A 26,617-nucleotide genomic window follows, 5' to 3' on the forward strand; every position below is an offset into this window, starting at 1 on the left:
CACAAACCGGTTCTTCTGCTGTTGCCCACATCTGTCTGCGTGCGAGCCTGCACCTGCGCCTGCCTCCCTGTGCCCAACTCTTCTGGTGGTGGGCGTCTCTCCTTTACGGCAGAGTGCAGAGCTAAGGACCAAAGGAACTAGCGAAAGACGTCCAGGTTAGGCAGCAGAAGTTGCGCTTGCGGGCCTGAGGGCTAAGAGGCGGGTGGTGGCGGAAATAAAGGAGAGTACGCCGTCGGCGTCAACACTGCTCCCATCTTCCCCCTCTCCCTTCTCTCCCCCCCCTGTAGCCCCTCCCGGGGAATCTTCCCTCTCTCTGTGTCACTGCCCCTTTACATGGCCTCTCTCTGCGTGCGACTCCCACTGACCACTTTCACTTTATTCATTGTCTTCGCCACGGACTCAAGTTGTTTTCCCTTGATGCCGTCCTCGTGTGGCTGCAGCCGCACGCATCCACTCGCCTCTCTCGAGTTCCCTTCCCTTACTATTGATGCTACACATTTCGCTTCTCGCCCTAGCCTCCTCCTCCCCCTCTTCATATCCTCATTCTTCGTTTCTTTCCGCGTCGCTCTTCTTATTCGTGCACCTGCGTATCTGCGTGTGTGCCCCTAGGTGGCCTTTTCAGTGTTGAACTCTGCCTAATCCTCCTCCTCCCTCCAACTCGAGAACCCTCCGCCGCTGCCGATTGCATCGAACGTTTTTGTTTTTTACCCCCACCCACTCATACATACTTTGCCAAGTGCTACTGACAGAGCCCTCAAGGCTGTCTCCTGTCGTTGTTGCCTTACGAGTTGTTGTCGTTGTGCTCTCGCTGAAGCAAACCAACTCCACCATAATTGCTCCACTGCACGCCTCCGACTTCTTCACCTACCGGCCCACCGCTGTTTCCTTCTCTCTCTTGCAGCTGTCGAGTACTCTTGATGACTGTGTCAGAAGTGGTGTGGCTTGCGGGCGGCGTGATTGCGTGCTGCCAGGCTGTGAGCACTGATTGAGGGACAGAGATGGACGGCCGTTTAGCGAGCCACCATCAAGGCCCAGATGGTCCAAGGACGCCATCATCCCATTCACCAGTACTGCCGCGCGCTTCGTCACTGCCGTCTTCTCGCCTGCCTGTGTTTCTTCTTCATACTTCACGTATGCCTCTATGCGCTTTGATTTCACTGTTGTTGACTCGCCTCTTGTCTTCGCTCTTTCGCCTCCCCTCCACGCTGTGGACCTCCACAACTCCCCTATGCGCTTGTGCATGCGAGCCCACAAACTCTCCCTGCGGAGATGGGGCGCACACACACGCTGCAGAGCACGCATCTCACACATAGTCGTACGCCCCGCCAAAGACAGCTGTGTCGTGCTTATTCATCAACTCGTACGAATACTACTCCTCTCTAAGTCGGCTCTGACTGGCGAGGCGCATCGCTGGCGTTACTCCCTCCCCTTCTCCAAACACAGGCCATGACGCTCGAGATACTCCCTGCGCCCATCTTCACCTCCAAGAAGGAGTTGTACGATTGGCTGGTGAAGCAGGTGGAGGTGCTGGTGGATGGCATGAGCAAGCGCTTCACACCGCAGGCAAACCTGATTATTGGCCTCAGCAACGTCGCGGCGCTCTGCTTTTACGAGCTGAACCGGTTCTGCAACCCCGGCGCGGCGCTGGAGAAGCTCAAGGTCAATTGGTTCGGCTTCTACCTCTTCCAGGCGCCCGGGCTGCTTGCTCTTGGCCCCTTCCAAGGCCGTCCCGCCTGCACGGAGATTCGCGTGGGAAAAGGTGTTTGCGGCACTGTTGCGGAGAGTGGCGAGTCGCTGGTGGTGTCCAACGTGGAGGAGTTTCCCAGCCATATTGCGTGCGACTCATCGTCAAAGTCAGAGGTCGCAGTGCCTGTGCTGATTGAGAACGGCAGCGTCGTGGCCGTGATTGACGTCGACAGCACGGAGCTGGGGTACTTTTCGGAGGAGGACAAGGAGGGTCTGGAGCGCGTGGCGGCGGTGCTCGAGCAGCACCTTAACTTCCCCATGGCAAGGGCTCTTGCACTGAACCCGGCGCTGGGGCTACCTGGCTACTCTGCACTGGCGGGCGGCGAGAAGTCATTGCAGCTGCGCGGCGATGCCGAGGCGGCCCCGCAGCCTGTGCCTGTGACCACTGAAGCGGAAACAACGGCGGCTACCACGACTTTGACGCACATCCCTTTCTTTAAGGTGGAGGCGAAACACCCAGACGTCACCGTGAAGTGTATGGGAGGGTGGCAGTTCACTCGCACAAGTCTGGACCGCATCATGACGCAGGACGAGGCTCAGCACCTGCAGGACTCACTCGGCATCTCGGCGCTGCCGGAGATTGCCTTTCATAGCAACACGCTCTCGGTGAGCCCAGAGTCTGACCGGGAGCACCCCTGGCTGCACTTCAGCATCGAGGCACTCATGCGCAGCGCTTCGCAGTACTACCACACGGAGGAGTTCAGGACGCTGGTACAGCCGCAGCTCTGCATCCCGGTCTCGGCGGGCTGGGCCTCGTTCAACTTCGAGAAGTACGACCCAAAGGTTGACTGGGCGTGGCGCAATGACTTCTGCGGCCTCGTTCCTGGACAGGTGCGCCTCGTAGCGCGCCCGAAGGACGCTGCGGACGCACCTGGAATCAACTGGGACCTCTTAAAGGATACGAGCCTCCCCATTCTCTTCTACGGCGATTTTGACATGATGGAAGACGACTTGCACGATCACGGCATGGTGACAAGCAGCGTCAAGTACCGCGTCATGAGCCCCGCTTTCTTTCTTCTCTTCCGCCACTTTGTGCGCGTGGACAGCCACGCGATTTGGATGCGAGAGGTGCGCATCTTTCACGAATTTGGGAAGACTCGTTTGCCGTCTGGAGTGCCGCACATCGTTGTCCTTGAGCAACTGCGCAGCGTGCACGTTGCGGAGCCGGTGGACAGCGTCGACTGGAAGTCCATGTCCCCCGACGCCATATCCGCCAAGGCTGAGGTCCTTCTCGCGCGTGAGTGGATGTTGGAGAAGGCGGAGGTGGCGGCGTAGCAGCGTGCTCTGCGGGTGGGCTGCTCCTTGTTGTGTACTGCGGCCTGTGCGCCGCAGTTGTGCACCCAGGGCTGCTGCAACGCGTCTCTGGGGTGACTTGTGTGGCCGCCACTTCCCTGCCCGTTGCCCCTTCCTACCCCTCTTTTTCCTCTTCCGGTTAGCTTTCCGTGGCCAACTCGCTATCATCGGCTCACGGTGCTTTGCTTGTGCACACTGTCCCTCCCCTCACTCCCCCTTCTATTTTCAGCGATGACAACGTTGCAGCCCTTTGTGTGCTGGTGGGGTCGCTGCCGTGCTGAGTTGCGCTCCTTCTTTGCATCTCTCCATTGCAGCTACATTGCTCATGTGCGCTTGCGGAATGTGGCTCTCTCGGCACTTCTACTTATACATCACACGCGCAGAGGCCCCTGTGCAGACCCGCTGTCCCTCCGTTCTACCGTCTTCTCCTCACCCTATTGGGCGCTCACTTTTTTTTTGGGTGCCCTCTCCTCTGCACCCCACGTACGCAGCCTCAGGCACGGAAGTCCACAGTGCGCCAACTGACCGAAGGGCGCGTGGTTGCGGCAGGCAGTAGCAAAGACGGGCGGCTTTGGAGGCTTTGCCGTTGCCTTTTTACATTGTTTTCCTCCGCGTCAATGATTTGCTCCGCCTGTCACCACGTGCGCATCTTTCTGTGAGCTGACCGGCAGCGACTCAACAGGTGCTCCTCACTGTTTTGTGCGAGGTATCGGCAGAGGACACCACCTGCCTTTCCCTCCCATCTCTCCAGTAGTCCTCTTTCCTTCGCCCCAACACCTCTTGTGCCCTACGCTTTTCCTTCTCTCTTCCAGTCTCCCCCCTCCCGGCTCACGCCATGACAGACTCACGAGCTCCTACAGCCATCGTCTTCGAGCATCTCCATCCTCTGTCGTTCCAGACTCGTCTACCCACGCCACTAAAGCAGCAGAGACAACTACGGTTGCCGCACTTCGCATACACACGCAGGCAAGCATGGAGATACTGAGGAAAACGGCTTCCTTCCGAGTTCAGAGGCAGGTGGCAGGGCGGCCCGCCGAGGAGGTCACGCAGCTCTCTCTCAGCGGCGTGCCGGTGCTCCCAGAGCTATGGTCTCCCTACACCCACCTCACTCACCTTCTGCTGATCTCTATGAAGCCGAAGCTTGTGAGTCTCGACATGCTTGGCCTCAGCCAGCTTCAGGAACTTCGTCTCCTAGATGTCAGTGACAACGCCGTTGCAATTGCTTCACCGCCACCGGCTGTGCCGTCGCTCGCTCGTCTGCTCATGCCTAACAATCAAGTTTCCTCCTTGGAGGAGGTGAGCCGGCTGGCGCAGAGCTTTCCGAATTTGGAGGTGCTCGACGTGGCCGACAATGACGTCGACACCCCTGCACACTTTGCCTCTGTTTTCGGGGCCTTTCCGAATCTGATCGCACTCAACTCGCGTACGCGCGACGGGACGGAGGTTGTGGTCGAAGACTCGGACGAGTCGGATAGCGATGAGGAGTACGAGGAAAGCAGCGATGGAGAAAGCAAAGAGGGGGCAAGCCAGACGACATCCTCCGGCAGCAGCGGCGGCGAAGCTGAAGAGGAATCGGAGAGTGACGCGGAGCCGTCGGCAAAGAGAACGCGCACTGAGGATGGCAACAGCGCTTGGAGAGAGTCTTCAGCCTCCTCAAGAGAGTGAAGTCTCGTAACGTGCCAGGTGGGCCGGTGCGCCATCTTTGCAGTTTCTTTAATAGCCTGTATGCGTGCCGGTCTGCGTGCATACGGCGCGAAGTCCTTCTTATCACAGCTTGAGAAGAAATGAGCCACTGCCTCCTGGAGTCGCGTGTGCTTAGAAGAGGCTCTCGCGGTACCGTTTCCAACGCCGTGATGTGGCACCTCATGGAACATGTTGAATTAACTGTTGAAGTCATTGTCGCATGTGGCCCCCTACTCGACTGTAGCGGAGGACGTATGCTCGTGCATTGTGTTAGTGTGCTTGTCTCTGTCTGTGGCCATCGCCCCCTTTCCTCTCGCCCTCACCTTCGCTGTCCCTCCCCCCTCTCTCTGCCTTCTCGTTTGTTCTTCATTTCTGCGGCTGTTTATCGACTGCACTCCTGTGCGCTGTATCACATACGCACACGCGCTCATTAGCACCTCCTCGATCTATTCCGTCTACTCACCTGGTGCTGTTCAGGCTGACGCTGTCTTCTGCCACGCGCGTTGTTCTTCCCACCTTCGCTTTCGGCTACTCTGCCCTGAAGTTCGTTCTCTTCACGTCTTCCGTCGACCATCATCGGCAGCAGTCGAGGAAGAGCAGCGAAAACGTTGCGATTTCGCACTCGCTCTTTTCTCCTGCGTCGCGCCATGTCTCGCTACGATATCGCCAGCGAGCCTACCGCCGAGGCCCTCGCTCGCAACTACAAGGCAGTGTGTGACACAGTGGCGCAGGAGAGCGGCAATCGTCGAGTCACGTTGATTACGGTGGGCAAGACAAAGTCACCTGCATGCCTTCTCAGCCTATACAACCTGGGGCAGCGCGTGTTCGGCGAGAACTATGTGCAGGAGCTTGAGGAGAAGGCCAGGGAACTGCCCGGGGACACAGTGTGGCACTTTATTGGTCACCTGCAGAGCAACAAGGTGAGGGAGCTGCTGGAAGGTGTGCCCAATTTGCACGTGATTCAGACCATAGACTCTGAGAAATTGGCGAACAAGGTGAATGAGGGGTGCAAGAAGTACCGTAGCGGACGGTCCCTGGAGGTGTATATTCAGGTAAACACCAGTGGCGAGGAGACGAAGAGCGGAACGGAGCCTGGAGAGGCAACCGTGGCACTCGCCAAGTACATTGTCGGGGAGTGTCCGCTGCTGCAGCTCAAGGGACTCATGACGATCGGCATGCCTGACTACACGAGCCGACCAGAGAACTTTGAGTGTCTCACCAAGTGTCGAGAGGAGGTGGCGCAGGCGGTCCAGGTGGCGCCGGAAGATCTGGAGCTGTCGATGGGCATGAGCGGTGACTATGTAAACGCCATTCGAATGGGCTCCACCACTGTGCGTGTCGGGTCCTCAATTTTTGGCCAGCGCTATTACCCGCCCAAGCAGTGAAAGGGATGGAGGGGGAGGCGCCATTTATATTCCCAAACACGCGCGCAGAGCAGCGGCAACGGCCCATGCTGGCAAGCACCATTTTCCTCCTTAAGCGCGCGCGTAGAGAGGGGGTGGTGAGGTGGGGCAGTCAGTCCTTTGCTCAGCCGCTGCACCCCTCTCGCAAGGGGCGGCGGGCACGTTACGTGTTGGCGTGGTTATGCGCGCCTTTAGGTGAGTGTGTGTGCATCGATGCGTTTTACTGCACCGCCCGCGGTAGTCTCCTTAATTTTTTCATTGTTTATTCACCATATTTTTCACGTCCAACCCACCCGTGCTCGGCCACACACAGCACATGAGGCCCACCGCTCCTCCGCCTCACTCTCCGCCGGCGCGTCACAGGCCCACCGTGCGGTGCGAAGCAGCGGCAGACACGGGCTGCTGCCGCGCCCTCCACGTCCTGGCCACCAACACCCGTAGCGATGCAGCGCCCTGACCTCCCCACGCCGCAGGTGCCTGAGTGTGCCACCACCAGAGGTCGGCCGGCAGCGGCAGGGGGAGGGGGAGGGGGCTGCCTGGGTTCCCCGCACAGGATGGGCACTGGACCCTGAGATGCCCACCGTCACTGAGGTGCCCTGTGGGGGTTATTGCGTCGACAACAAAAACTAAATGAGACTCTGGGAGAGAGGCACATGTAGCTGTACACACCTCTTACGGCGTTGTTCTGCGCGACAAAGTGCCTCCAACTATGCAGCTGCCCAAGTTCTGCTTTGCAGGCTGGCCAAGAGTCCCTTGAGGCGACGCATGAGCTTGCGTTGATGTGTGTGGAGGGGGGGGGGTGAGGCGGAGAGAAAGCATTATGGCATCTTCCCTCCGCCTTCCCCTCCTCCGCGCACCGACTCTCTTCTCAGTCTTTTCCTCTTCTCTCTCTGCGTGTGCCGCACAAGCGCTAAAGCAGAAGAAAATTGACTACACTTGGAAAGCTTCCACGCCTGAGGCTGAAGTGGTGTCTTCCTGCAGGGCTTTGTGATCGTTGTTGCTTGGGCTGATAAGATCAATAACACCTGCACCTACATACCCGCGCTTCCTCACGTGCAAGAGCCCCCGAATTGGTAGAGGACGATGGGCGGCGCTACTTCGAAGGACCGCTATGACCGCGCCGTCTCCACCGGCATTCTGACGCTCAACAAGCAGGAGGTCAAGTCTTGGCGGAGGCTTACCAAAGCTCTCAAGAAGCTTTCCACCCTGCGCACCATTACGATTTCCCACAACCCTCTCCGTGACCCTGTCCCGTCTGCATTCACTGCCCTTTCTCTCTGGAGCACTCTGGTCAGTCTGGATCTTTCCCACAACTGTCTCACTTGCGCGTGCGCTCTGGGGAGTGAGGCACCCTTGTCCAAGACGCACGTTGAGGAGGCACTGGCACGCATCACGATGGCTCCCGCGAGCCACACTGTCTACGGCTTCCCACCGCTGCCTCTCGAGTCGCTCAACCTTTCAGGCAATGACTTGCACATGTTGCCCCCGCTTCTCGCCGTTCGCTTTCCGCGCCTGCGCCGCTTCGTCTGCACGGACAACAAGACGGCACTCAACATTCCGTTGTCACTGGCGCGGTGCATTGGCGCCAGTAAGAGCCTTGAGGTGGTCGCACTCCAACGTGACCGACTGAAGACCTTCATTGTCGCTGACGACACCGTTAACAATCCGTTCCCGGCGTTGCGAGAGATTCTTCTTGATCAGAATCACTTGGGCGGGACTGTCAACTTGGGGTTTGCAGCAGACAAGGAAGCTCCGATGCTGCCATCACTGAGACGGATTAGCTTAGATGATCAGACTGGAGCAGAACCGCTTCGCCACATCCACGCGACCATTTTCGCGCACTGCCCAGGCCTCACCTCTTTCACTTTCCATGGCAACTGCAACGAGGCGGAACTCCATGATTCCCTTGTGCAGTCAGACGTCTACCGCAGCTGGGAGGTACGCATGAAAGATGTAGTTGACAAGAAGCTGCACGCTGGTGGCCGAGCTGAGCTCATTTGATGTTCGGCACTTGTATAACGCGTTGCAGACTGCGGCATCTGTTGGTACACGTGGGAAAGCGTCGAGCCTCTCCCCTTAGCCATAAGTGTAGAGGAAAGAAGTGCGCCGATGGCCTATTGGCATCGACCTTGCTGTTGTTGCATCGACGTCGGTGGCATTATTTTATCTACTCTGTTCATTATTTTGATTTCCTTCTTACAGTGATGAGCTATACCACTTTTCTGTCTCTGTGTAACGCGTCTCTTGAACAGGTCAGTCAGTGGCTGAGCTGTTTGTCGTTCCTCCACCCCCCCTCTCCCCACTGTTGGCCGTCCCACCGTCGTAGCTCTTCGCGACTCACGTCGCATGTGCGGCGGCGTCTTATTCGTTTGTTTTGTCATCTTCTCTTTTCGCTTTCTTTTCACTGCTCGTGTGAGCGCTGAGCTTTCCGGCTGCAGTGACGAAGTGAAATGGTGGAAACCAGGGGGTTAAAGGTGAGCACAAGGCGTTGCGGACTCCGTCGATGAGGCCATCTTAGGGGCCACTGTGGCTCTCTCTGCTGCTGTCGTCCCCTTGACTATCGCAAGGCTTGCTTTCCCGCCTAAGCTACTCGCCTTTGGACCCCCCTGGCCGACCACGCCCGCACCCGCCTCGCGTTGGAGGCGGAACCTCTGACTAGTACTTCCTGAGTCGAGCTAGCAAGTCAAAATGCTGAAATGAATCACCAGGCATCCGGAGGTGCCCCCCGGACATGTGCCTGTGGCTGCGTGCACCGCTGTCCCTCCGGTGGCGGGGTGAGAGAGACCCCCTGACGGCATTGTTCTCTCCTCCCTCTTGTTGGGGGTGAGGGAAGAAGGGATATGTCTGTGCACACGTGCCTGCCCTCTCTCGCTCCTCTAGCGCCGCATTTGCCCCTTCCCCCACTTCCGCAGTGAACTCGGCTGCAAAAAATTATTTGGTTCCTTCCCACCACTGCCAGTTGTGTTTTCTCTCCACATCCGCACTTGTGTGCATATATGAGCGGCGCGCAGACGAGCTCAGCGACGCCACCCTCCCCCCACCAGCGCTCTGTGCGGTATTTTTCGTCATGTCACTTTGTTCTCCCCCTCTTTGTGCCCAGCGCCTCACCTCCACTTCGCCTGTGTGCGCCTGCCGTTGCTGCGGCGGTTTTTCTGTCTCCCTTTCCCCTGAACACACACGCCAGCTTGTGTGCACAGTCTCTGACTCCCCCCTCCGCCACCCCCTTGTTGCGTGCTCTTTACTCTCTCGCTGCTCGTGTGTCTGGCTCCCTCTGGCGGGCGTTGGGTCTTCAGCGCCCTCCCCTTCCTCTTGCGCTCTCTCTTTCACTTCTCTGTTCACTTTGTCTCTCCCTCTCCGTCTCTCTCCCTCATTAGCTGTCGCCCCCTCCCTGCCTGCCCCCGGTCAGCCCGAGAGCTCAATTCCTACTCGATTTGGCAGGCTGGGATTTGCAAGTTGCAGCTGCGCCCCGGCCAAAGCGTGTGCAGCGGGTAGTGTGCGCTTTTCTCCCTCTGCAGTGTGTTCATGCATCTGCATACCTTTTCGTGTGCTGGTGGGCTCGTGTGGGGTCTCTCGAGCGAGCGCAGGAGGGGGAGGGGTGAGGGAGTGGTGCGGGGAGTTGGAGAGTGCCTGAGATAGCGAAGCGCACAGAGAAGCTCTTAAAGACGCAAAGGGGGATGAGGATGTGCACCTCCCCTGCCCTCGCGCTCCTGGTGGGAGAGCGATACTCCTGGTGGCGGGGAGGGGGCCCGACGACGATCAGGCCTCCCTTGGCGCCTGCCTCCCTACATCTGCGCGGCCGTCGCTGGGTGATTTTGGAGTCTGAAAGAATAGGTGGTCGAGGGGGCTGCGCATGCTCTCTTTGGGCGTTGCTCACGTTTATACTTGTTGCGCGCTCTCCCAATCGAAGCACTGCGTGCTCCTCCTCATCGCCCTTGTCGTTCTCACTATCTCCCGCTTTCTGTTTCTTCTCTCGTCTTGATTGCCACACTCACTTTTACCAGAGAGTTGCCGCTGTGACTATCCTCCGCGCTACTGCTGGCGGTGCTGCACTGGACAGACGACCCACATACATTCCTCAAACGTCGGCAGTTGGCGTTTGCCCACAGACACGCGCATGCATCGGTATGCTCCTGCAGTCGCCGTGCCCGCCACGCCCACTTCTTGAAGACGTTTGTGCACACGTGCCCATGGGCTCCATGCCAGTTTCTTCGCCCATGCCGGATAAGCGCGTCTGCCTCTTCTTTGATTGTCGTGTCGCAGGGGACGGTAGAGGGTATGAGGAGCTGCGGCGCACCGTGCACACACAATGCAGCCAGCTGTTGATTCTTTCCCACCTTCACTCCTCTGGTAGTGGCACTACGCTTTCTGTCACCGTCCATCTTGTGACCCACACTCGTGTAGAGTATTTCGCAACATTGTTGTGCGCAGCAACCACCGACAAGCCAATCGATTCTGGCGCTATTGGCGTGATGAATGGCTTACGCGCTCTTGCAGATGCCCAGCCGGATCACCGCATTCACGCATGCGGCGCAGCTACATTTGGAAATCGCATGGAATCGGTGCTTCCACACATTCAGCGAGCTCTGGGTGACTCGCAGCAGCGCCGTCAGCTCATCCTCTTCTGCTCCTCCTACGTGAGTCACACAGAGGCAACGCAAAGTTTGTCGGGACTTCGCCTTGACGCTTCGCCGCATCAGTGGATGCGTTGTATCCTGGTAGACTGGGAGGCAGTGTGCGTGACTGTCGGCGAGCTGACAAGCAGCGTGCGCGTCTACCGCTGCTCTCTCAGCGCGCGCCAACTGCAGGCTGCAGTGCAGGATAGTCTCTCTTTGTTTCTGCTACCCGATGCGCGCTCTTTACGTCGCCTTGGGCTGCAACTTGGCTTGCAAACACTTCCGGTTGTTGCGACGGTTTGGCATTACGCGGGCCTCCCTGGCAAGTGTGATACTCTCAACAGCGTACTGAGGGCAGATCGTGCGCCGCCTGCCGCGGCACCTGTGGCCAGGGGTATGGTGCACCAACGCCTTGCAGAGACGACTCGCCGTCATGCTCCGTTCACTGCGGTGTCGATGGTAGAGAGGGGTGGTCGGGACACCTTGTCCATACTGCATCTACGCGCAGTGCTCGAAGCTGACAAGGTAGACGAATCACTCTTGTTGGGTGACACATGGGTGCTGACCCTGGACCCATCGGCTGCTTCCACCTTCACCTCCACCTTGACCTCTTCTTCCGAGTCTCCTTGGTCATGGGATGCGTCGACGGTCGCGCTCTGGCACGCCTTCTGCGACACCTTCCTCGGCGACGCACTCGTGCTCAGCGGTGAGGACACGGGCATCGAAGCATGCCGCCATGCAATGCAGAGCCATCATCACTTCGTGGCATACTTCATGCCAGACCGGACGATGCGCGTGCGCGAGATTGTGCCTCCAGAGCTGCGCTTCGTGCCGCTCCCCGCGCCGCTGATGCGCAAAGGGCTACAAGAGCAGAGGGTGTATCAGGCAGAAATGCATCGCCTTCGGCAGCAGCTGGTGTCGCACTGCGCCTCCGCCTCCTTCTCGCTCGATACACTCCTCTCCAGCGGATGGCGCGGTGCAATGAGTGCACCGTAGAGCCCCGTGTTGGATTGGGTGGTGGAGGTGTTTGTGGGTGTTTGTACGCTTCTCCACTTATGTGTGCCTCGATGCGCGCCCTTCTGTGGCGCGCATCCCTCTTTTCCGTCCTTCATGATCGCTTCGTTTCCGCCTAAGCCGCTTTCTTTTTGCCTCATCGCATCTTTTCCTCCATTTTCTGCTTTGCACCATCTGCTGCCCATCAAGTACACACAGCTGTGCTACTCACTAAATTGCATCACCGATTCTGCAATCAAAGAGCCCTGCTGCCCAAAGGGCCAAGGAGAGCGAGGACCCTGCAATCAACCCTCTTGACAGTGCGGACACGGGACTATCACGTCCGCACCTCTCCCCGCTGGTGTCGTGCACTGCTGCAACTCCCTCAGCCTGTGCCTTTGCAATGATGCAGGCATGACGCTGTGCACGCAGAGCACCCGCAAGAGGCACGCGTCACCGCTGCAGCGCGGCCCCTCTTTTGCTCGTACAGTGTTTGTGGGTGTTACCCACGCCATCTTTCTCTCGCCCCCCTCCTCTCTCTCTCGTCCACCCGCCACGTTCTCTGCATCTCACTCTCTGTCTCCTCATTCTCGCGACACGTATACGCACCCACTCCTAAAGCGCGCCGACGTATCTTAGCAACATAGAAGGAGATCGAAAAAGTTGCATCAGCCTCTGAGCCCTTCCCCCCTCCCCGTCAACACCAGTGCATGCAGCACGCGTTGTTCTAACGTTCTCTTCCCCCATCCCTCTCTAGGTTATTACGACTGTCTGTGCGGACCGCCGTGACAGCATTGCATCGTGTGTGGCTGCCCTTTTCTCTTTCGATTACCGTGTGACGCTCATTACTGGCTTTCGCAATCATGCCGAGGGAGGCGTGCAGTGGGCTGTGGAGGTCAGAGGACATGGTGGTCCTCTCTCTCCACATGCAGCGCGAAGTGGCCCACGACGCCGTTCTGAAGCTCGGCGAGATCGGGCAGTTTCAGTTCCATGACCTCAACAAGGACGTGAGCGCCTTCCAACGTGACTTCGTGCAGGAGGTGCGCCGCTGCGACGACATGGAGCGCAAGCTGCGCTTTCTGCAAGATGAAATCGACAAGGCCGGCGTGGCCACCATCGTGGACAGCGGCGCGGAGGACGAGACGATGTCTTCGCTCGAGCACAAGATCGACGAGGTCTACGCGGAGGTTGTAGAGCTTAATGAGCAGTATCAGGCCCTCATCGAAGAGCGCAACCGCTCCAAGGAGCACCTCGAGATTCTCTCGCGCGACTTTGGCGGGGCGTCCGGCGACGGGCTGCTGTTGGTGACCGGCGTCATTCCGAAGGAGCGCATTCCGCTCTTTGAGCGCCTCGTGTACCGTGTCACGCGTGGCAACTCTGTCATGCGCGTGGACGACATCGATAAGCCGTTCTACAACATCAACGCGAACGAGCCGGTGCACAAGAGTGTGTTTGCCGTGTACTTTTCGGCCCCCCGGCTGCGCGAGAGGCTTATCAAGATGGCGGAGGCGAATGCGGCGACCGTGTATAACTACGCCGACTCTGAGCAGCACCTGATCAGCATGCACGCCTCGCTACAGCAGCAGGTGGACACTATCACCCAGACCCTTCATCAGTCGGCCTACCGCCAGCGGCAGGTGCTCCTCGGAATTGCGGCTTCCTGCTACGAGTGGCGCCGCGCTGTGGTGACGGAGAAGGCGGTGTTTGCGACTATGAACATGCTGAAGTTCTCAGGGTCGACCGCGATCGCGCAGGGCTGGGCGCCAGTGCGTGCGCGCGACGACATTCACACAGCAATCGCTGAGGCCGAGTACCTGAGTGGGGCACAGGTGGGGACGATCATCGAGGAGCTGGAGACGAAGGAGACGCCGCCGTCGTACTTCAAGACAAACAAGATCACGGCCTCTTTCCAGAGTATCGTCGACAGCTATGGCGTGGCCCGCTACAAGGAGGCGAACCCCGGTGTGTTCACAATCATCACCTTTCCCTATCTCTTCGGTGTCATGTACGGCGACATCGGCCACGGAATCATTCTCACCCTCTTTGCCGCCTTCCTAGTCTTCAAGGAGAAGAGCTTCGAGGGGCAACCTCTGAACGAGATTTTCTCCATGATCTTTGGTGGCCGCTACCTGCTACTGCTGATGGGCTTCTTCGCGGTGTACATGGGGCTCCTGTACAACGATATGTTTGGCTTCTCCATTGAAATCTTCACCTCGGCCTACCGCTGGCCGCAGCTGCCGCCGGATGGCCCGGACGGGATTGTGTACCCCTCCTTCCCCACTGGGCGTCCCAGCGTCAAGCCGTACTCGCCCGTCGCCTTTGGCATCGACTCCGCCTGGTCGGAGACGGAGAACAAACTGGAGTTCTACAACTCGATCAAAATGAAGTGCTCTGTCATCATTGGCGTGACGCAAATGATGGCTGGCGTGGTCATTTCCCTCACAAACTACATGTACTTCAATGACAACATCAAGGTGTGGTTCCGCTTCGTTCCAGAGGTGGTTTTTCTCTCGTGCACCTTCGGCTACATGTGCGTCCTCATCATTGTGAAGTGGTTGACCACGTGGGAGAACACACACGATGCCCCGTCGCTACTGGAGACGATGACTAACTTCTTCCTGGCGCCGGGTACCGTTATCCTGCCACTCTTCTCGGGCCAGGCTGCCCTGCAGGTGCTGCTTCTGCTGGTGGCCTTGGCTTGCGTGCCATGCATGCTGTGCGTCATTCCGTACGTGGAGAAGAAAGAGCATGACCACAAGATGCAAGAACGTGCCACACATCCACCTGCGGAGGGTGAGGGGGAAGAGGAAGACAACTTTGAGTTCAGCGAGGTCATCATCCATCAGATTATTCATACGATCGAGTACGTGCTGGGCTGCGTGTCGAACACCGCCTCGTACCTGCGCCTGTGGGCTCTCTCCCTTGCCCACTCTCAGCTGTCGGAGGTGTTCTGGAGCTTTGCCTTCCTCCTCACGGTCGAGTACGACAACGGCAACGGAATCTGTATCTTCGTTGGCTTCGCTGTGTGGATGGCGGCGACCATTGGCGTGCTGCTCGGCATGGAGTCGCTGTCCGCCTTCCTGCACGCGCTACGTCTTCACTGGGTGGAGTTCAACAACAAGTTCTACGCCGCTGACGGCCACGCGTTCGAGCCGTTTGACCTCGCGGAGTCGCTGAGCAAGCTGCGCTAAGCGCCACCATACGCACCAGCAGCTGATGGAGGTGCGAGAAGTGTAGATGGTGGAGCACCAAGGTGGCTCCATTGTACTCAGATCTTCGGCGGCGTTGGCGTGCGGCGCATAGATTGAGCGAAGGAGGAGGGCAGCAGGACTGTTGGGGTGCTGAGGCTTTTCTTCCGTTAGTATTACCTTGAGCGCCATCACGCGAGTCGTGACCTTCTGCGGCACTTCTTTCTCTTTCTACACTGACCACATCCGCCCTCTCTTGTTGCACCGCCGTGCACTGTGTGCTGGCGGAGAGTCGTATTGCTTTAGCTTCCCTTTCTGTTGTTTCTCCGTTAGTTTCTCTGACTCTGCCTGTTGGCCTGTACACGACTGACGGGTGGCGGTGCTGATGTGCCGTCGTCACTCCGTCGTCCATCGCTGGCGCACGTGTGCCCGGAAGCGGCAGCCTTTTGAACTTCAACGTTGTGGCGCGTGCGCTTTCTCTGTGTGTCTTGTCGTGGGCGACGTGGATGCGCCTGGGCGCTGGTTTGCTGTGTTCCCTAAGACGCAAGAGGTGTGGAAAAGAAAGCCGAAGCCGCAGACAAGTGGTGCGAATTAACGCCCTGCAAGGGGCCCACCAAGTACGACCGTGCGGCCAGCCGAGTTGAGGCCCAGTTGAAGGAAATGGAGAAAGCACCGCTGAATGCTTGACATCTGCATGTGTCTTCTTATCCTCATCACGCTACGTTCTATGACGCATGGTGCTCTGTAGGGGGCGCACACACAGGGAGTCATGGAGGTATATGAATCACTACTGTGGCATACGGCGCCTATGCACGTGAAGGAGGGTGCCACGACGCAGAGGTACTCACTTTGGTGGATGTACGAGCAGCTGTCATGGAATGAGAGTCTGTGGAGCAGAGCGCCAAACGAGGTGTGTGTGTGTGTGTTTCCCGCACTCCACCTTCTCTGCTGCTTCCCCTCCCCTCTATGATAGTTGTTTCTCTCTCGTGTACCCAACGCTGCTGCTGTGCTGCGTGGTGGATACGTTGGCCCTCTTGCCTGCACACATGCTTCTACGCTCGCACACGTGCCTGCATGCGTTCTCGCTACCCCTTCACACTCTCTCTTGCTGTTCTGTCACCATCGTCGCCTCTTTCTCCCGACAGTGTCTGTGTGTCTGTGCGAGTGTTTGTGCGCACGATTCACTGGGTGGGCGTAGCCGCTTTGCTTCTGCCGGCACACCCTCACCACCTTCTCTTGACTGCGCGTCTCGTAAAGAGGCCTTCACCGTCGTGCCGCGTGCCCTTTCTTTCTTTGCTTTCCTCCCCCTTCTCTCTCTCTGTGTGTGTGTTGGCTGCCTCAGTCGATTCCCGCAGTGTAATCGAAGCAGCGCGAGGGACAATGCTGCGCATCACAGCGGCTCGCTTCGCGCAGCTCTTCAGGCTGACGCAGCGCACGCTGCAGTCGGGAGCTTTCACGGCGTGCCCGTACCGTCACAGCAAGGAGGGATCTGCCACGGTCATGGCGCAAGGTGCGGTAGAGCAGTGCCCCGTCGTCGGCACAGCACCGCACATGAGTTGCCCCGTAGAGGTGGGGCTGTGCGACCATCGGCCACCAACCATGTCGAGGATGGTGTCGCAGATGGGAAAGTCGCAGCTCTCCGCCTATGTGGCCGCCACGGCGTTGGTGGGGTACGTTATTGCCGGCGGCGCTAGCCCCTTCATTGCTGCCGCCGTTACTGCCGGCACGATGCTGCAGTCCTGCTCCGCCAACACGGCGAACCAGATCGTCGAGGCGCCGTATGATAAGTTGATGAAGCGCACCTGCCGTCGCCCTCTGCCGATGAAGTTCCTCTCACCCCAGGTAGCCATGGCCATCTCCGGCGTGGAGCTGGCCGTAGGCACTGGGCTGTTGTACTGTGTCAGCCCGCTGGCAGCGGCATTGGGCGTCTTCAACTGGTTGTTGTACGTCTGCATTTACACTCCGCTTAAGCGCGTCTCTGCCCTCAACACATGGTTTGGCTCTATCGTAGGAGGCGTGCCGCCGCTGATGGGCGGCATTGCTGTCGCGGGCTCCATCACGCCGCCGGTGTGGCTGCTGGCGACGTTCTTGTTTGTGTGGCAAATTCCGCACTTTAACGGGCTCGCTTTCCACTGTCGGCGCGACTACGAGGCGGCCGGCTACAAGATGCTTGCCTTCTACAATCCGTGGCGCGCCTCCTTCTACGCTGTCGCTCTCTCCGTGTTAATGGCCTTCCTCACTCTCGTCTGCCCGATGCTCGCCGGCATGGAGGTGGAGGGTGTGTGGTACTACTCGGTGATGGCCACCGCCAACGTGCTCATGATCTACAAGTCGCTTCTCTTTCACAACGAGCCGGTGCGCCACTGCCGCGGCTGCTTTGTCTTCTCGTACGTGTACCTCAGCGTGGTGCTCGCGGCGATCATGCTAAACCACATTCAGCCGATGCACCTTGCGCGGCGCGTTATTGGCTACGCCGCCGCGGATACGACGGAGGTGTCCGCAACGTCGTCGGCATTGATACCCACCGCAGAGGTGTAGTTCGTGTTCGCACAAAAAAAGCGCACAGGCCGAGTCGCGCCTCACGCACCCTCACAAGGGCCTCTTGTAGCTAAACACGCCCGCACACGCCTCCCCTCCACCCTTCCACTGACACCCATGCTGACAACCGCACGGGCGGGGACGAGCGCCGGCTGTGACGCTGCACTGGTCCAGCCTGCGCAGATTTCTAGGAAATCATGCGCAGGACGCACAGAAGAAAGCTCTTCAGCATGCATGCCAAGGTAAAAGGCGCAGTGCTTTTCTCCACCGACGTGCTGTCTCGCATGTCGACACCGTCGCCTTCACCTCTCCCTTCCTTCTACATTCATCGTATTGAATTCCTGAGAGCGCGTTGGCGGGCACTGCAGTCGACTGGGTGCGTTAATGGTGACGTCTTCCTATCGCGTCTTCACAAGAACTAAGGTGAAGAGGTGTGGATGGTGGCGTGATAGCAGGTGGAACAGGGGGCAGGCCGCGTTGTGTTTGCTCGGCAGTCCGACATGCCTCCGCCCCTCTCCGGAATCAATCACACAGGCGGACAGGCGTGGAGAGTTGCGTGTCTCTTCTCCCTTCCTTAACGTACCGTAGTAGAGTCACCCATAAAAAGTGTTTAGCTTACCGTTCTTACGCTTATTTGATCTTCATTTTGTCCTTTGTTTGTGTGTCACGTCGTGCTCTCTCTATTTCTCGCCTGCACTGATTGATATGGGAGGAGGGAAGACGGGGAACGGATGGGCTAAAGGTCCCGCTCCGTCCCGCGCGCTCCCTTGGCAGCTCTCATATTCTTCAGGACGAGGCCACAGCTGACACCGCCACAGTTTTGTCTTCTCAGTTTTGTTTTGTTTCCTCTTCGCTGCTCCACTCTGCGTACAAAGGACACACACATTCACTCACACGTACTCTGACGGCTCTCTCTGGCTAGGGTGCGTGCGCATGTGCTGCCGTTGGTATTGGGGGCAGTTTGCACGTGCCTGGCGGCTGTGCGCCGTGTGCGCAGCGGTCCGGTAGCGGAGGTCTGTTTTTACTTTGTCTCGCTCCTTCCCTATCCTTGCAGTGCCTGGCTTGGCCAGGCCTACCCCCCAAAAAAGGCTAGCGCGCGTGTGCGTCGCTCTCGTCGCGTCCTCGGCTGAGTGTGTTTATCGGCGCGGGTAACTTCGCTGGTTGCATCGACGTGCCGTCGTCTTTTGCTGTGCACCCCGCTGGTCTCGTAGCGAGGCTGACAGAACAGGACAGCAATAGAGGGTGCGTCGACAAGAGTCGCGATGTGGAAGTTTCCCACGACGACACATACCGCCCGAGGTTTCAAGGTAGTCGCTCTCTCTCTCTCTCCTCTCCCTCTAAGAATGCGTGTGAATGACACGCCTCTGGTATGCTGCAGCCGGAGGGATGGGGAAGGCACAAGTCGGTCTCTCTTCCCTCGCCACTCCCTTTCTTGCTTACTCTGCGACGAAGTGGGATGAAGAGAAGACGCAGAAGAGCGCAACTCGTGGCCTCAAAAGTAGATCTCATCTACGCTGCATTTTCGAGGAAAGCAAGCCGGTAGTAGGCGGGAGAGGCACTGGCGGCAGAGCGGGGGAAAGAGGGGAGCAGTGAAGGACTGGTGAGGGTTTCTTTATGCGTGTCTTTCTCGCTCCCAACTCCCACCGAGTCTGCTCGCTTCTCACACCTCTCTCATTCGTCCTTGGTGCGGCGCATGGACGCGGGTGTGTGTGATGGTGTGCGCTGAACGGAGTGAAGGTGTCGGCGCAGCTCTCCCCTCCTCCTCCGTATACTACCTTTGTCTCTCGTTCTTTCGCTGCGGTGTCTGGTGATGCTGGTAATGGTTGTAGTTGGGTAGAGCCGCCCCAATCTCTCTCCCCCTCTCGCTGTGTGTTGGTGGGTGACTGGTGTGCGCGTGCGTGCGTGTGTGTGTGTCTCTCTCTCCTCGGTAGGTTGTCTATGTTGTTGATTTTTTCCCCCTTCAGGCGATTTTTCTCGCCTGTTGCCGTGCAGCGCTCCTTCCCTCTGCCCCCTCCTCTCCATCCCTATCTCGTTGTCATCGCAGCCCGCGCGGCTATGCGAATGTGCGTTTGTTTGAGTGGTGTCCTCTCGTCATCACGAGCGTCTGACGACATGTAGCAAATCTGCAAAGGTTGAGTAGTGCGTCGCTAATGCGCCTCCGCCGGTTGGCAAAGGCAGCGGGTGAAATTAGCCCATCCTCCACGACGCCGATACGCGGTTCCGCTCTGCCCGGAGGGGTTGGAGTCGTTCCGTCCTCCTCTCTCAATACTTTCGCACCCTCAGCGCTAGTGTACCTCATCACTGGACAGGTGCGAAGATGGAAGGGGGAGCTGCCATGCGTTCACCAATGACACACACGTACTACTTCACACTCTTTCCGCTGCCTTCATTTTCTTAGCACCCTCACCAACTTCTCCCCCAACAGTCGTGGATGCCACTCCCAGTGTATCCCTGCCTGTGATACGGTAGCAGCACTCTCGAAAAAAACTGCACTTCTGCCCAGACCACCCCCTTCCCCCAACAACTCACCTTTGCCTACGTGCAGAGTCGTGCGGAAACGCGAGTCCTACCTGCAGTAGCGTAGATTGAGAGCGAGTTCGTTGCTGCGCTGTTGAGGAGACATGTCTGAAGGTGCAGTGCGGCAACTTTCCATTCCAGCCTCTTGGGTGCACACAGACTTACAGAAGCTACGACTTCGACTTGAGAGGGTCGCTGTGACAGTGCAGATCAAGGAGCTGGAGGATCATCGACGGTATGTGGAGTCGCAGGTTGGCGCCGTAGAGCGACGCACGAGCCGCCAACGCTTTCGTATAGAGCAGCTGACTAAGGAGCTGCAGAGCCTGACGGCAGAGCTGGCGCCAGAACTGACACTCCTCGAAGAGGGCCATCACATTGCAGAGGGGATGCGGAACCAGCTCCACTACCAGAAGATGATTAGTCGAGCTTACTCTTCCTACAGCGGTGAAGTCACTGGTTTATCGCCTACAAGTAGCGTAGGCACAGTGGATCTACGGATTTCCATGGTCTGCCCCCTGTCTGTGCAGGGGCTCTCTCTCCTTCCCCGCTGCGTTGCCAACGCTGCTCCACCGAAGGCCGCGGATGTGGATGCGTTTCTATGGCGTTATGCCCCGCTCTTTCAGTGGAGTGAGGAGGAGCAAGCGGTAAAGCCGCCCTTCTTCTTCGATGAGCCCTGCCTCATGGAGCGTGGAACTGATGGGAGTCTGAGCGCGTCCGAGGAGAGTGGCGTCTTTGGCGCAGTAGTGTGCCGCAACGCGGCATGCCCGTACTGGCACCGCGATCAGCTTACCCACGTCAAGATGGCAGTAAAGGTCTTTCTAGACTCCGTGCGTTGCCAGTCGGTGCTCGATGAGCACCTGTGCGCTGTCACCCACACGACTGCTTGCCTGGCGCGTCATGCATATCACGCGGACTCCATCTCGTTAGTCTGCGCCCTACTCTGCGAGGTGCTGCAGACGTTAATCGCGACTGGCCTGCATGTGAGGCTTCTTACGGGCAAGCAGTCGACACGCGCGATGATGAGTGCACCCACTGTGAAGGCGACGGACGTGCCGCGCGCCGCGCCTTCCCGCGGAGCACTTTTACGGCGCGCCGAGGAGGTGGAGCGCTGGGGCGCCGTTGAGCAGCAGCAACGGCAGCACTCTCTCAGCATCGACCCTTTCCCGCTAGCTACTGCAGCTGCTGTACAGTTCCAGTTACATCCAACTTCCCTGTCGTGGCGGTGCATGCTGGCCGCCGTGGAGGACGTTTCACAGCGGCGCTGGCTGGGACGTCAGGGCGTGGAGCTGTTTCCGAGCTCTCCAGAGTTGCATCTTCAGTACGTACTCGCGGTACTGAGCAGCGGCGGCGGCGTCGCTGAGGTGGTTGAGTCTTGCCTCGCAGCCTGCCGCACTCTTTCTGCTCAGGCAGCGGCCTCTGTGGTGGCAGGTCTGGACTGTGGACAGTACGCCACCAGTGTGGCACGACATGTTGCGTACTTCCTCGCTCGCGTGTTTGTGCACGTGGCGCAGACGGACACGGCGACGGCTTTGGCATTTCTGGCGCCTCTTTTGAGCTCGGATGCGGAGGCGGGCGTGGCTGCCCTTCTTCTACCGTTGGCGCGTCAGAACTTGACACTGCTGATGGTGGCACTGCGCCGCACCGGCCACCTTTACTACGCCAAGTTTCTTCCTCTCGCTGCCATCTCCGACATAGCCCTGGAGCTGTCACCACCCGATGGCGCTAACCCATCGGAGAGTGGTCGCGACGCACTGTATGCATCGTTGAAGTTGGTGACGTCGTACAAGCGTGACCACTTCGATGCCCAGCTTGTGAGCTCCTGTGACGCGGCGCTGCAGATTAGCCTCCTGAGAACCTTTTCCTACCGACTGGCTTACATCGAGCGTGTTGTGGAGAAGACGGTGCCGGAGTCGCCGCTATCGCAGGCCGTTCTGTACAGCGAGTACGTCGATGCGGTTGCTCAGCAGCAGTCAGTGCATGCTGCAGTACTCGTCGCCGACGCGCTCGCGCGCAACGAAGGGGCCTCGTGTACGCTGATACTGTTACTTCGAGGACGCCTCCGCATGTGGGGTGCGTCCCTCTCGCCGGACGCGCAGAACGTTGTGTTGGAGTTCTGCACAGCGAACCATCTCTCCCTCGACGAGCTCGGTGATCCGTCGCACCTCCGGGATGCCTTTCAGCAGCCTTCTTTCTCGCGCTCCTCGCCTGTTGAATGGGTGTGCGCGTACGCCCTCCACGTGATGTGGACATCGGGTGACGAGGCTGCTGCAGAGTCGGTATGGGAGAGGATGAACGCGCTGCCTGTGGAGTTGCTCATCCACGATGCAGTGGCTACCGCCTTCTGCTTTCACATTCTCCTGCAGCTCAGTGGGGAGGCTCGCAGCGCGACTCTCTTCCACCGCACCGTGCGCCGATGTCTTTCCCTATTTCTCGAAGCACACCTCCTCAGCTGGAGCGCAGTGGAGGGGTCAGCGGGGGATATGATCGGGCTGCCTCACTATCTGAGTCTCTGCATCTACCAAGATGTGCCACTGCTCTTGGGCCCCAGCACAGGAGACACGTTCGCATGGCGCTGCCTTGTCCTGGAAGTGGCTGCAAGCTTGGGTGTTCTTCATCCTCTTTTGGTGGCTGACTAGGCTTGTAGAGTGGTGAGTACGCGCATGCCCGTGCTGGCGGTGTAGCGCACGTAAAAGCGCTTCCGTCGTTGTGGCGTTAGTCAGATCCCTTTTCTTCCTAAAAGAGCGGCTCGGCGGGTGACACTCGCTCCGTCTCCCGCCACCCCTCCATCTTCTTTGCACTGCCCTACGCCGCGTGTACTTGTGTGTGTACGTCAATACGTTATCGACTCGACACTCTCTTTATGGTCGAGTGCGAGGGACTGTCGCCCAGATGCAGAGGTGGCAGCGGCAGCCCTGTGCCACGCACGTCTACCTCTTCACGTTCACGCAGCACAGCGCCTTCGGCTCGGCCCTCATGCTCGGGCTGTCTCCGTCTGTGCCCCCTCTTTGCTCTTTGCCTGTCTTCCCACTTTGCACTGTCCTACGTTTGTTTTGTCTGCCACCCACGTGGAGGGTTCTCATCGAGCCATCTCGATGCCCTGAAAGTACGACGACGCCGCTTGGTCATTAGAGCACCTCTCGTGCTCGTGACCTCTGCGCACACACTCCAGTAAAAAAGAGGTCAAGGAGGTCTTGCTGGGAAGAGCAGGGAGGACAAGTGGTGCTGCGGCTCCCCAGGTGGAGGGTAAGTAGGTGCACATGCAGACGCTCTTCCACTGTTCCTGCTAGCAGCGAACCGCCTCCTTTATGTTGGCCTCTCCCTCTCCACTCTGTGAACGCTTGCCACTCCGACCCCTCCCTTGTTGGCAGCGCGGGGCGGAGCGCTGCTTTGCGAAGAGTTTCCGATCACCCTAAGGACGCTGTGCGCAACATAAACACGCGGAGGAGTAGACGAACACGCGCTCGTCAGTGCCTCTGTGTGGCATCGCCCAGCCATCACGCACGTCCCCCTGCACTGCATGAGTGGGCGTCGTCTTCCCCTCTCTGTGTCTCCTCGTACCTTTGAGTGGGGCTGGGAGAGGTGGTGGCCATGTCATCCGCCTCCCTGGCCTTTGAGCCGCCAACTGTGGTGGCAGTCTTCGCGTCGCACGCGGTGTTGTGCTGGGAGCAGCCGCGCACACCACACGCCAAGTCCTTCGTGAGACACATTGCGTGGGAGTACCAGATCGAGTACAACTGCTCCTGCAGAGCACGACAGCAGCCGTACCGCACCACGGGCAGTGACACGTTTGTTCTTTTGGCTACCCCACACGTGGGCGAGACGTACTATGTCCGAGTGGTGGCCAAGTCCAGTCTTGCAGGATCCACTACTGGGCTTTCCTCCGCCAAGGTCGCCTTCACAGCGTCCTGCAACGTGGGAATACCCTGGCGCTGCGCTTCCCGGCCGCCGGTGTGCGTCTTCGATGCGCTTTACCTCGCTGCAAACGTGGCAGCCGGTGGCATCTCGGCGCTGAGAGACGCCCGCAGCTCCACGATAGACCACGCGGCAGAGCTCGACGGGGAGCATCTCTGCTACACCCTCGAGGGCGATGTTGCTGTGCATTCCTATCGCATCGTTTACAGTGACACCTCTGCACTACCGATCGGGCAGGCAAGGACGGTATACTACATGGTGGCCACAGCGCGGCTGCACGCAGGGAGGCGCACCTGCGCAATGGAGTTGCTGAGCATGATACAGCACGAGGGGGCGTCACTCGTGTTCTGCGGGGTGGGGGACAGCGGGCGTCTCGCTCTACGCGCCGCGCTTTCATTCTTGTCGTTCCTCACGACAGCGTGCCCTGCTCTCTGCACGTCAGTCTTTTGCATCACCTACGGAACGTCCCGCTTGTTGTTAAAGGAAGGACCACGTCTGCTGGCACACACTCTCCCGTTAAGTGGGCAACTCCTGCACTTCACCCAGCTGCCACTGATCGATGACGCCCTTCCCATATGGGACATGGCGGCCCTGTCGCAACGGGGCTCTGGCGTTGCTTCCGACACACCACCGCTAGGCTACGCAAACGGGTTTTACCGCAACATGCTCTTGGGGGTGCAGTGCCGGGTGATGGACGGAACTGGCCTGCACTTTTCTCTCTCATCGCCGGACCAGCTACTTACCGTGGCGGAAGAGGCGGAGGTATTTGACGCGGCGGGGCAGCTACGCGCGTTGTTAGGGCTCTTCTTTCCATCGTCGCCGCGGTGGCTATCGCCGTCTGTTGCCTCCGTCAGGTGCCGCACCGAAGGACCGCTGCTGCACGTGGTCGTGGAGGGGACTAACTTGCACTACTGCCCTCGGGTGACGCTGGCACCGTCGTATCAGCGCGGCACTGCGCTCTTCCCGCGCGTCACAGCGAGCACACCGCTCCAGCTCGAGTGCACCGCCTGTCTCTTGCCTTGGGCTCAGCAGTGCGTAGCTGATGATGACTTGTGTGACGCGATTGCATCGGGCGTATCGGCGTTCCTTCTTGTGCAAACGTCCATGGGCACGGCCTTTTCGCCAGGGCTGGCGACAGTGGCACTCCCAGAGGACCTGCTCGAACTGTTTCGCGCGGCGCAGCAAGACTCCGCACCGTGGAGTGGCGAGGCAGCACCGGGGCTTGTTGAGTGCGCCTTGCAGCTGCAGCCGCTTTACGCCTTGGCGAGCCCCGACGTCACCATCTCTCCGACAGCCATGAGCAACGTACTGCATAATCCACTTTTCGAGCTCCTCTGCACTCTCGCCTCTGCCGCTGAGGTCGTCCTCTCACCTAAATATGCCGATTCAACAGCCAAGCCTGGTAGCGGCATGCTGGGCCTCATTCACAGTGTTTCGGCTAGGCTGTCCTCTAGGAAGGCGGACACGCGGGCGGACGCGGTACCAGCACTTCATGTGCCCGGTATCGAGGCGACTTTACTGAAGAACGCGCTGAAAGAGTGGAAGGGTGTCGGTTTCACCGGCATCGAGGCGTGGACATCGCGATGCGCCTCGTGGAGGCAGCGGCTCTTTTACGGGCTGCCGCTCTTGCGTGAGACCGCATACCGCAACACACTTATGCGAATGCTCCATACATTCGACGGTGGCGCAGAAGTTGGCGATGATGCCCCGCTCGCCTGCATTGAGGCGTACTTGTACGCCTACACGAAGTACCACATTAGAGCCGCGCAGCCTTCTCCAGTGCACATGGATAAGTCGCTGTGCAGCGAACTCTCTCTTAGCAGCTTCTATGGAGCGGTCGCTCCGATCTTCAAGACCGAGGACAGCTCGGCTTCCGGTTCACCACTGCCGTACCTGCGCGAGTCGATGTTACTGTGGGCACTCTGCCACTGCTTCGAGCTGCGGCGTGAGGTGGCGCGAACGACATTCTGCTGCAATGTGGGGTGTGCAGGGTGCGGTGTGTCGACGCTCTCCACGAGCATCTCATCACTGCTGCATCGCGAGGAGGCACGGCGCTATTCGCGCTGTGGGACGTTCTTCCGCACCGTCCAGTGCCGCGTCGCATCAAGTCGCCTACCGGCTATTCACTTAGCTGCACAGACGGGTGTGCGGTGTTGCGTCTTCCTGGCGGGGGAGGTGACAGACCTGACGAGGCCTCAGTACACCTCAATGGGCGTTCGCATCCAAGAGCACTTGACCTATGCCGGGCAGCATCTCTTCCGAGTGGCCACAAAGGCAGACGAGCACCTCCAAGGTTCCTCGAACCTGCGCGAGGAGCTTGCGAGCGATGCATCGGTAGCTGCCTTGATGTCACGGATGGGTGCTGAGTGGGTGGGCGGGTGTGGCTCAGAGGTGCAGCGACTGGTGGTCGCACTTGCCCCATCGACCTCTCGCCTTGTGGAGCTCATTGCCTGCAGCCCTGTCGAGGCGGAGCAGTACGCGCAGAGACTGCGCTCCTACTCGGAGGCACTTCTCTTAGACTGTCTCCGCTTCGGCATTCTTCGAGGGGACGCCAACTGCACGAAGGTGGCTTAGCTGCCTGCTGCAATGGCAACGGATGCTCACGTAGTTGAATCTCATCGGGATGAGGTGCTGCAAGGTTATCAACGTTTTCACCGCCGCACGTACACACGTGGGGGGAAAACGAGCGTCGGTGTACAGTGCGTGTTTTGTGAAACGCAGCGTCGGCCTG

At 58.8% G+C, this 26,617-nt stretch overlaps 9 protein-coding genes across 9 annotated transcripts, besides 1 other annotated feature; all 9 read left to right on the plus strand.

Annotated features, from left to right (window-relative positions):
• Positions 1–1,446: 1,446 nt before the first annotated feature.
• LPMP_231740 (hypothetical protein) lies at positions 1,447–3,021 on the plus strand (the record flags this gene model as incomplete). The annotated part of the gene is made up of 1 exon (XM_010701027.1): positions 1,447–3,021. One exon carries the CDS (start codon positions 1,447–1,449, stop codon positions 3,019–3,021), a length of 1,575 nt encoding a protein of 524 aa, XP_010699329.1.
• A 990-nt stretch (positions 3,022–4,011) lies between these two features.
• LPMP_231750 (hypothetical protein) lies at positions 4,012–4,704 on the plus strand (the record flags this gene model as incomplete). Its single annotated transcript, XM_010701028.1, has 1 exon — positions 4,012–4,704. One exon carries the CDS (start codon positions 4,012–4,014, stop codon positions 4,702–4,704), a length of 693 nt encoding a protein of 230 aa, XP_010699330.1.
• A 665-nt stretch (positions 4,705–5,369) lies between these two features.
• Positions 5,370–6,107, plus strand: LPMP_231760 (alanine racemase, putative; the record flags this gene model as incomplete). Its single annotated transcript, XM_010701029.1, has 1 exon — positions 5,370–6,107. The coding sequence occupies one exon, from the start codon at positions 5,370–5,372 to the stop codon at positions 6,105–6,107; it is 738 nt and encodes a 245-aa protein (XP_010699331.1).
• Positions 6,108–6,452: 345 nt separating this feature from the next.
• Positions 6,453–6,722: a repeat region.
• Positions 6,723–7,208: 486 nt separating this feature from the next.
• LPMP_231770 (hypothetical protein) lies at positions 7,209–8,126 on the plus strand (the record flags this gene model as incomplete). The annotated part of the gene is made up of 1 exon (XM_010701030.1): positions 7,209–8,126. One exon carries the CDS (start codon positions 7,209–7,211, stop codon positions 8,124–8,126), a length of 918 nt encoding a protein of 305 aa, XP_010699332.1.
• A 2,186-nt stretch (positions 8,127–10,312) lies between these two features.
• Positions 10,313–11,734, plus strand: LPMP_231780 (hypothetical protein; the record flags this gene model as incomplete). The annotated part of the gene is made up of 1 exon (XM_010701031.1): positions 10,313–11,734. The coding sequence occupies one exon, from the start codon at positions 10,313–10,315 to the stop codon at positions 11,732–11,734; it is 1,422 nt and encodes a 473-aa protein (XP_010699333.1).
• An 860-nt stretch (positions 11,735–12,594) lies between these two features.
• Positions 12,595–14,922, plus strand: LPMP_231790 (vacuolar proton translocating ATPase subunit A, putative; the record flags this gene model as incomplete). Its single annotated transcript, XM_010701032.1, has 1 exon — positions 12,595–14,922. One exon carries the CDS (start codon positions 12,595–12,597, stop codon positions 14,920–14,922), a length of 2,328 nt encoding a protein of 775 aa, XP_010699334.1.
• Positions 14,923–16,299: 1,377 nt separating this feature from the next.
• LPMP_231800 (protoheme IX farnesyltransferase, putative) lies at positions 16,300–17,457 on the plus strand (the record flags this gene model as incomplete). The annotated part of the gene is made up of 1 exon (XM_010701033.1): positions 16,300–17,457. The coding sequence occupies one exon, from the start codon at positions 16,300–16,302 to the stop codon at positions 17,455–17,457; it is 1,158 nt and encodes a 385-aa protein (XP_010699335.1).
• A 2,621-nt stretch (positions 17,458–20,078) lies between these two features.
• On the plus strand, positions 20,079–22,610 carry LPMP_231810 (hypothetical protein; the record flags this gene model as incomplete). Its single annotated transcript, XM_010701034.1, has 1 exon — positions 20,079–22,610. One exon carries the CDS (start codon positions 20,079–20,081, stop codon positions 22,608–22,610), a length of 2,532 nt encoding a protein of 843 aa, XP_010699336.1.
• Positions 22,611–23,562: 952 nt separating this feature from the next.
• Positions 23,563–26,460, plus strand: LPMP_231820 (hypothetical protein; the record flags this gene model as incomplete). Its single annotated transcript, XM_010701035.1, has 1 exon — positions 23,563–26,460. The coding sequence occupies one exon, from the start codon at positions 23,563–23,565 to the stop codon at positions 26,458–26,460; it is 2,898 nt and encodes a 965-aa protein (XP_010699337.1).
• Between the last annotated feature and the right edge of the window lie 157 nt (positions 26,461–26,617).

Source organism: Leishmania panamensis (genome assembly GCF_000755165.1).
Source record: "Leishmania panamensis strain MHOM/PA/94/PSC-1 chromosome 23 sequence".
NCBI classification, from domain to species: Eukaryota; Euglenozoa; class Kinetoplastea; order Trypanosomatida; family Trypanosomatidae; genus Leishmania; species Leishmania panamensis.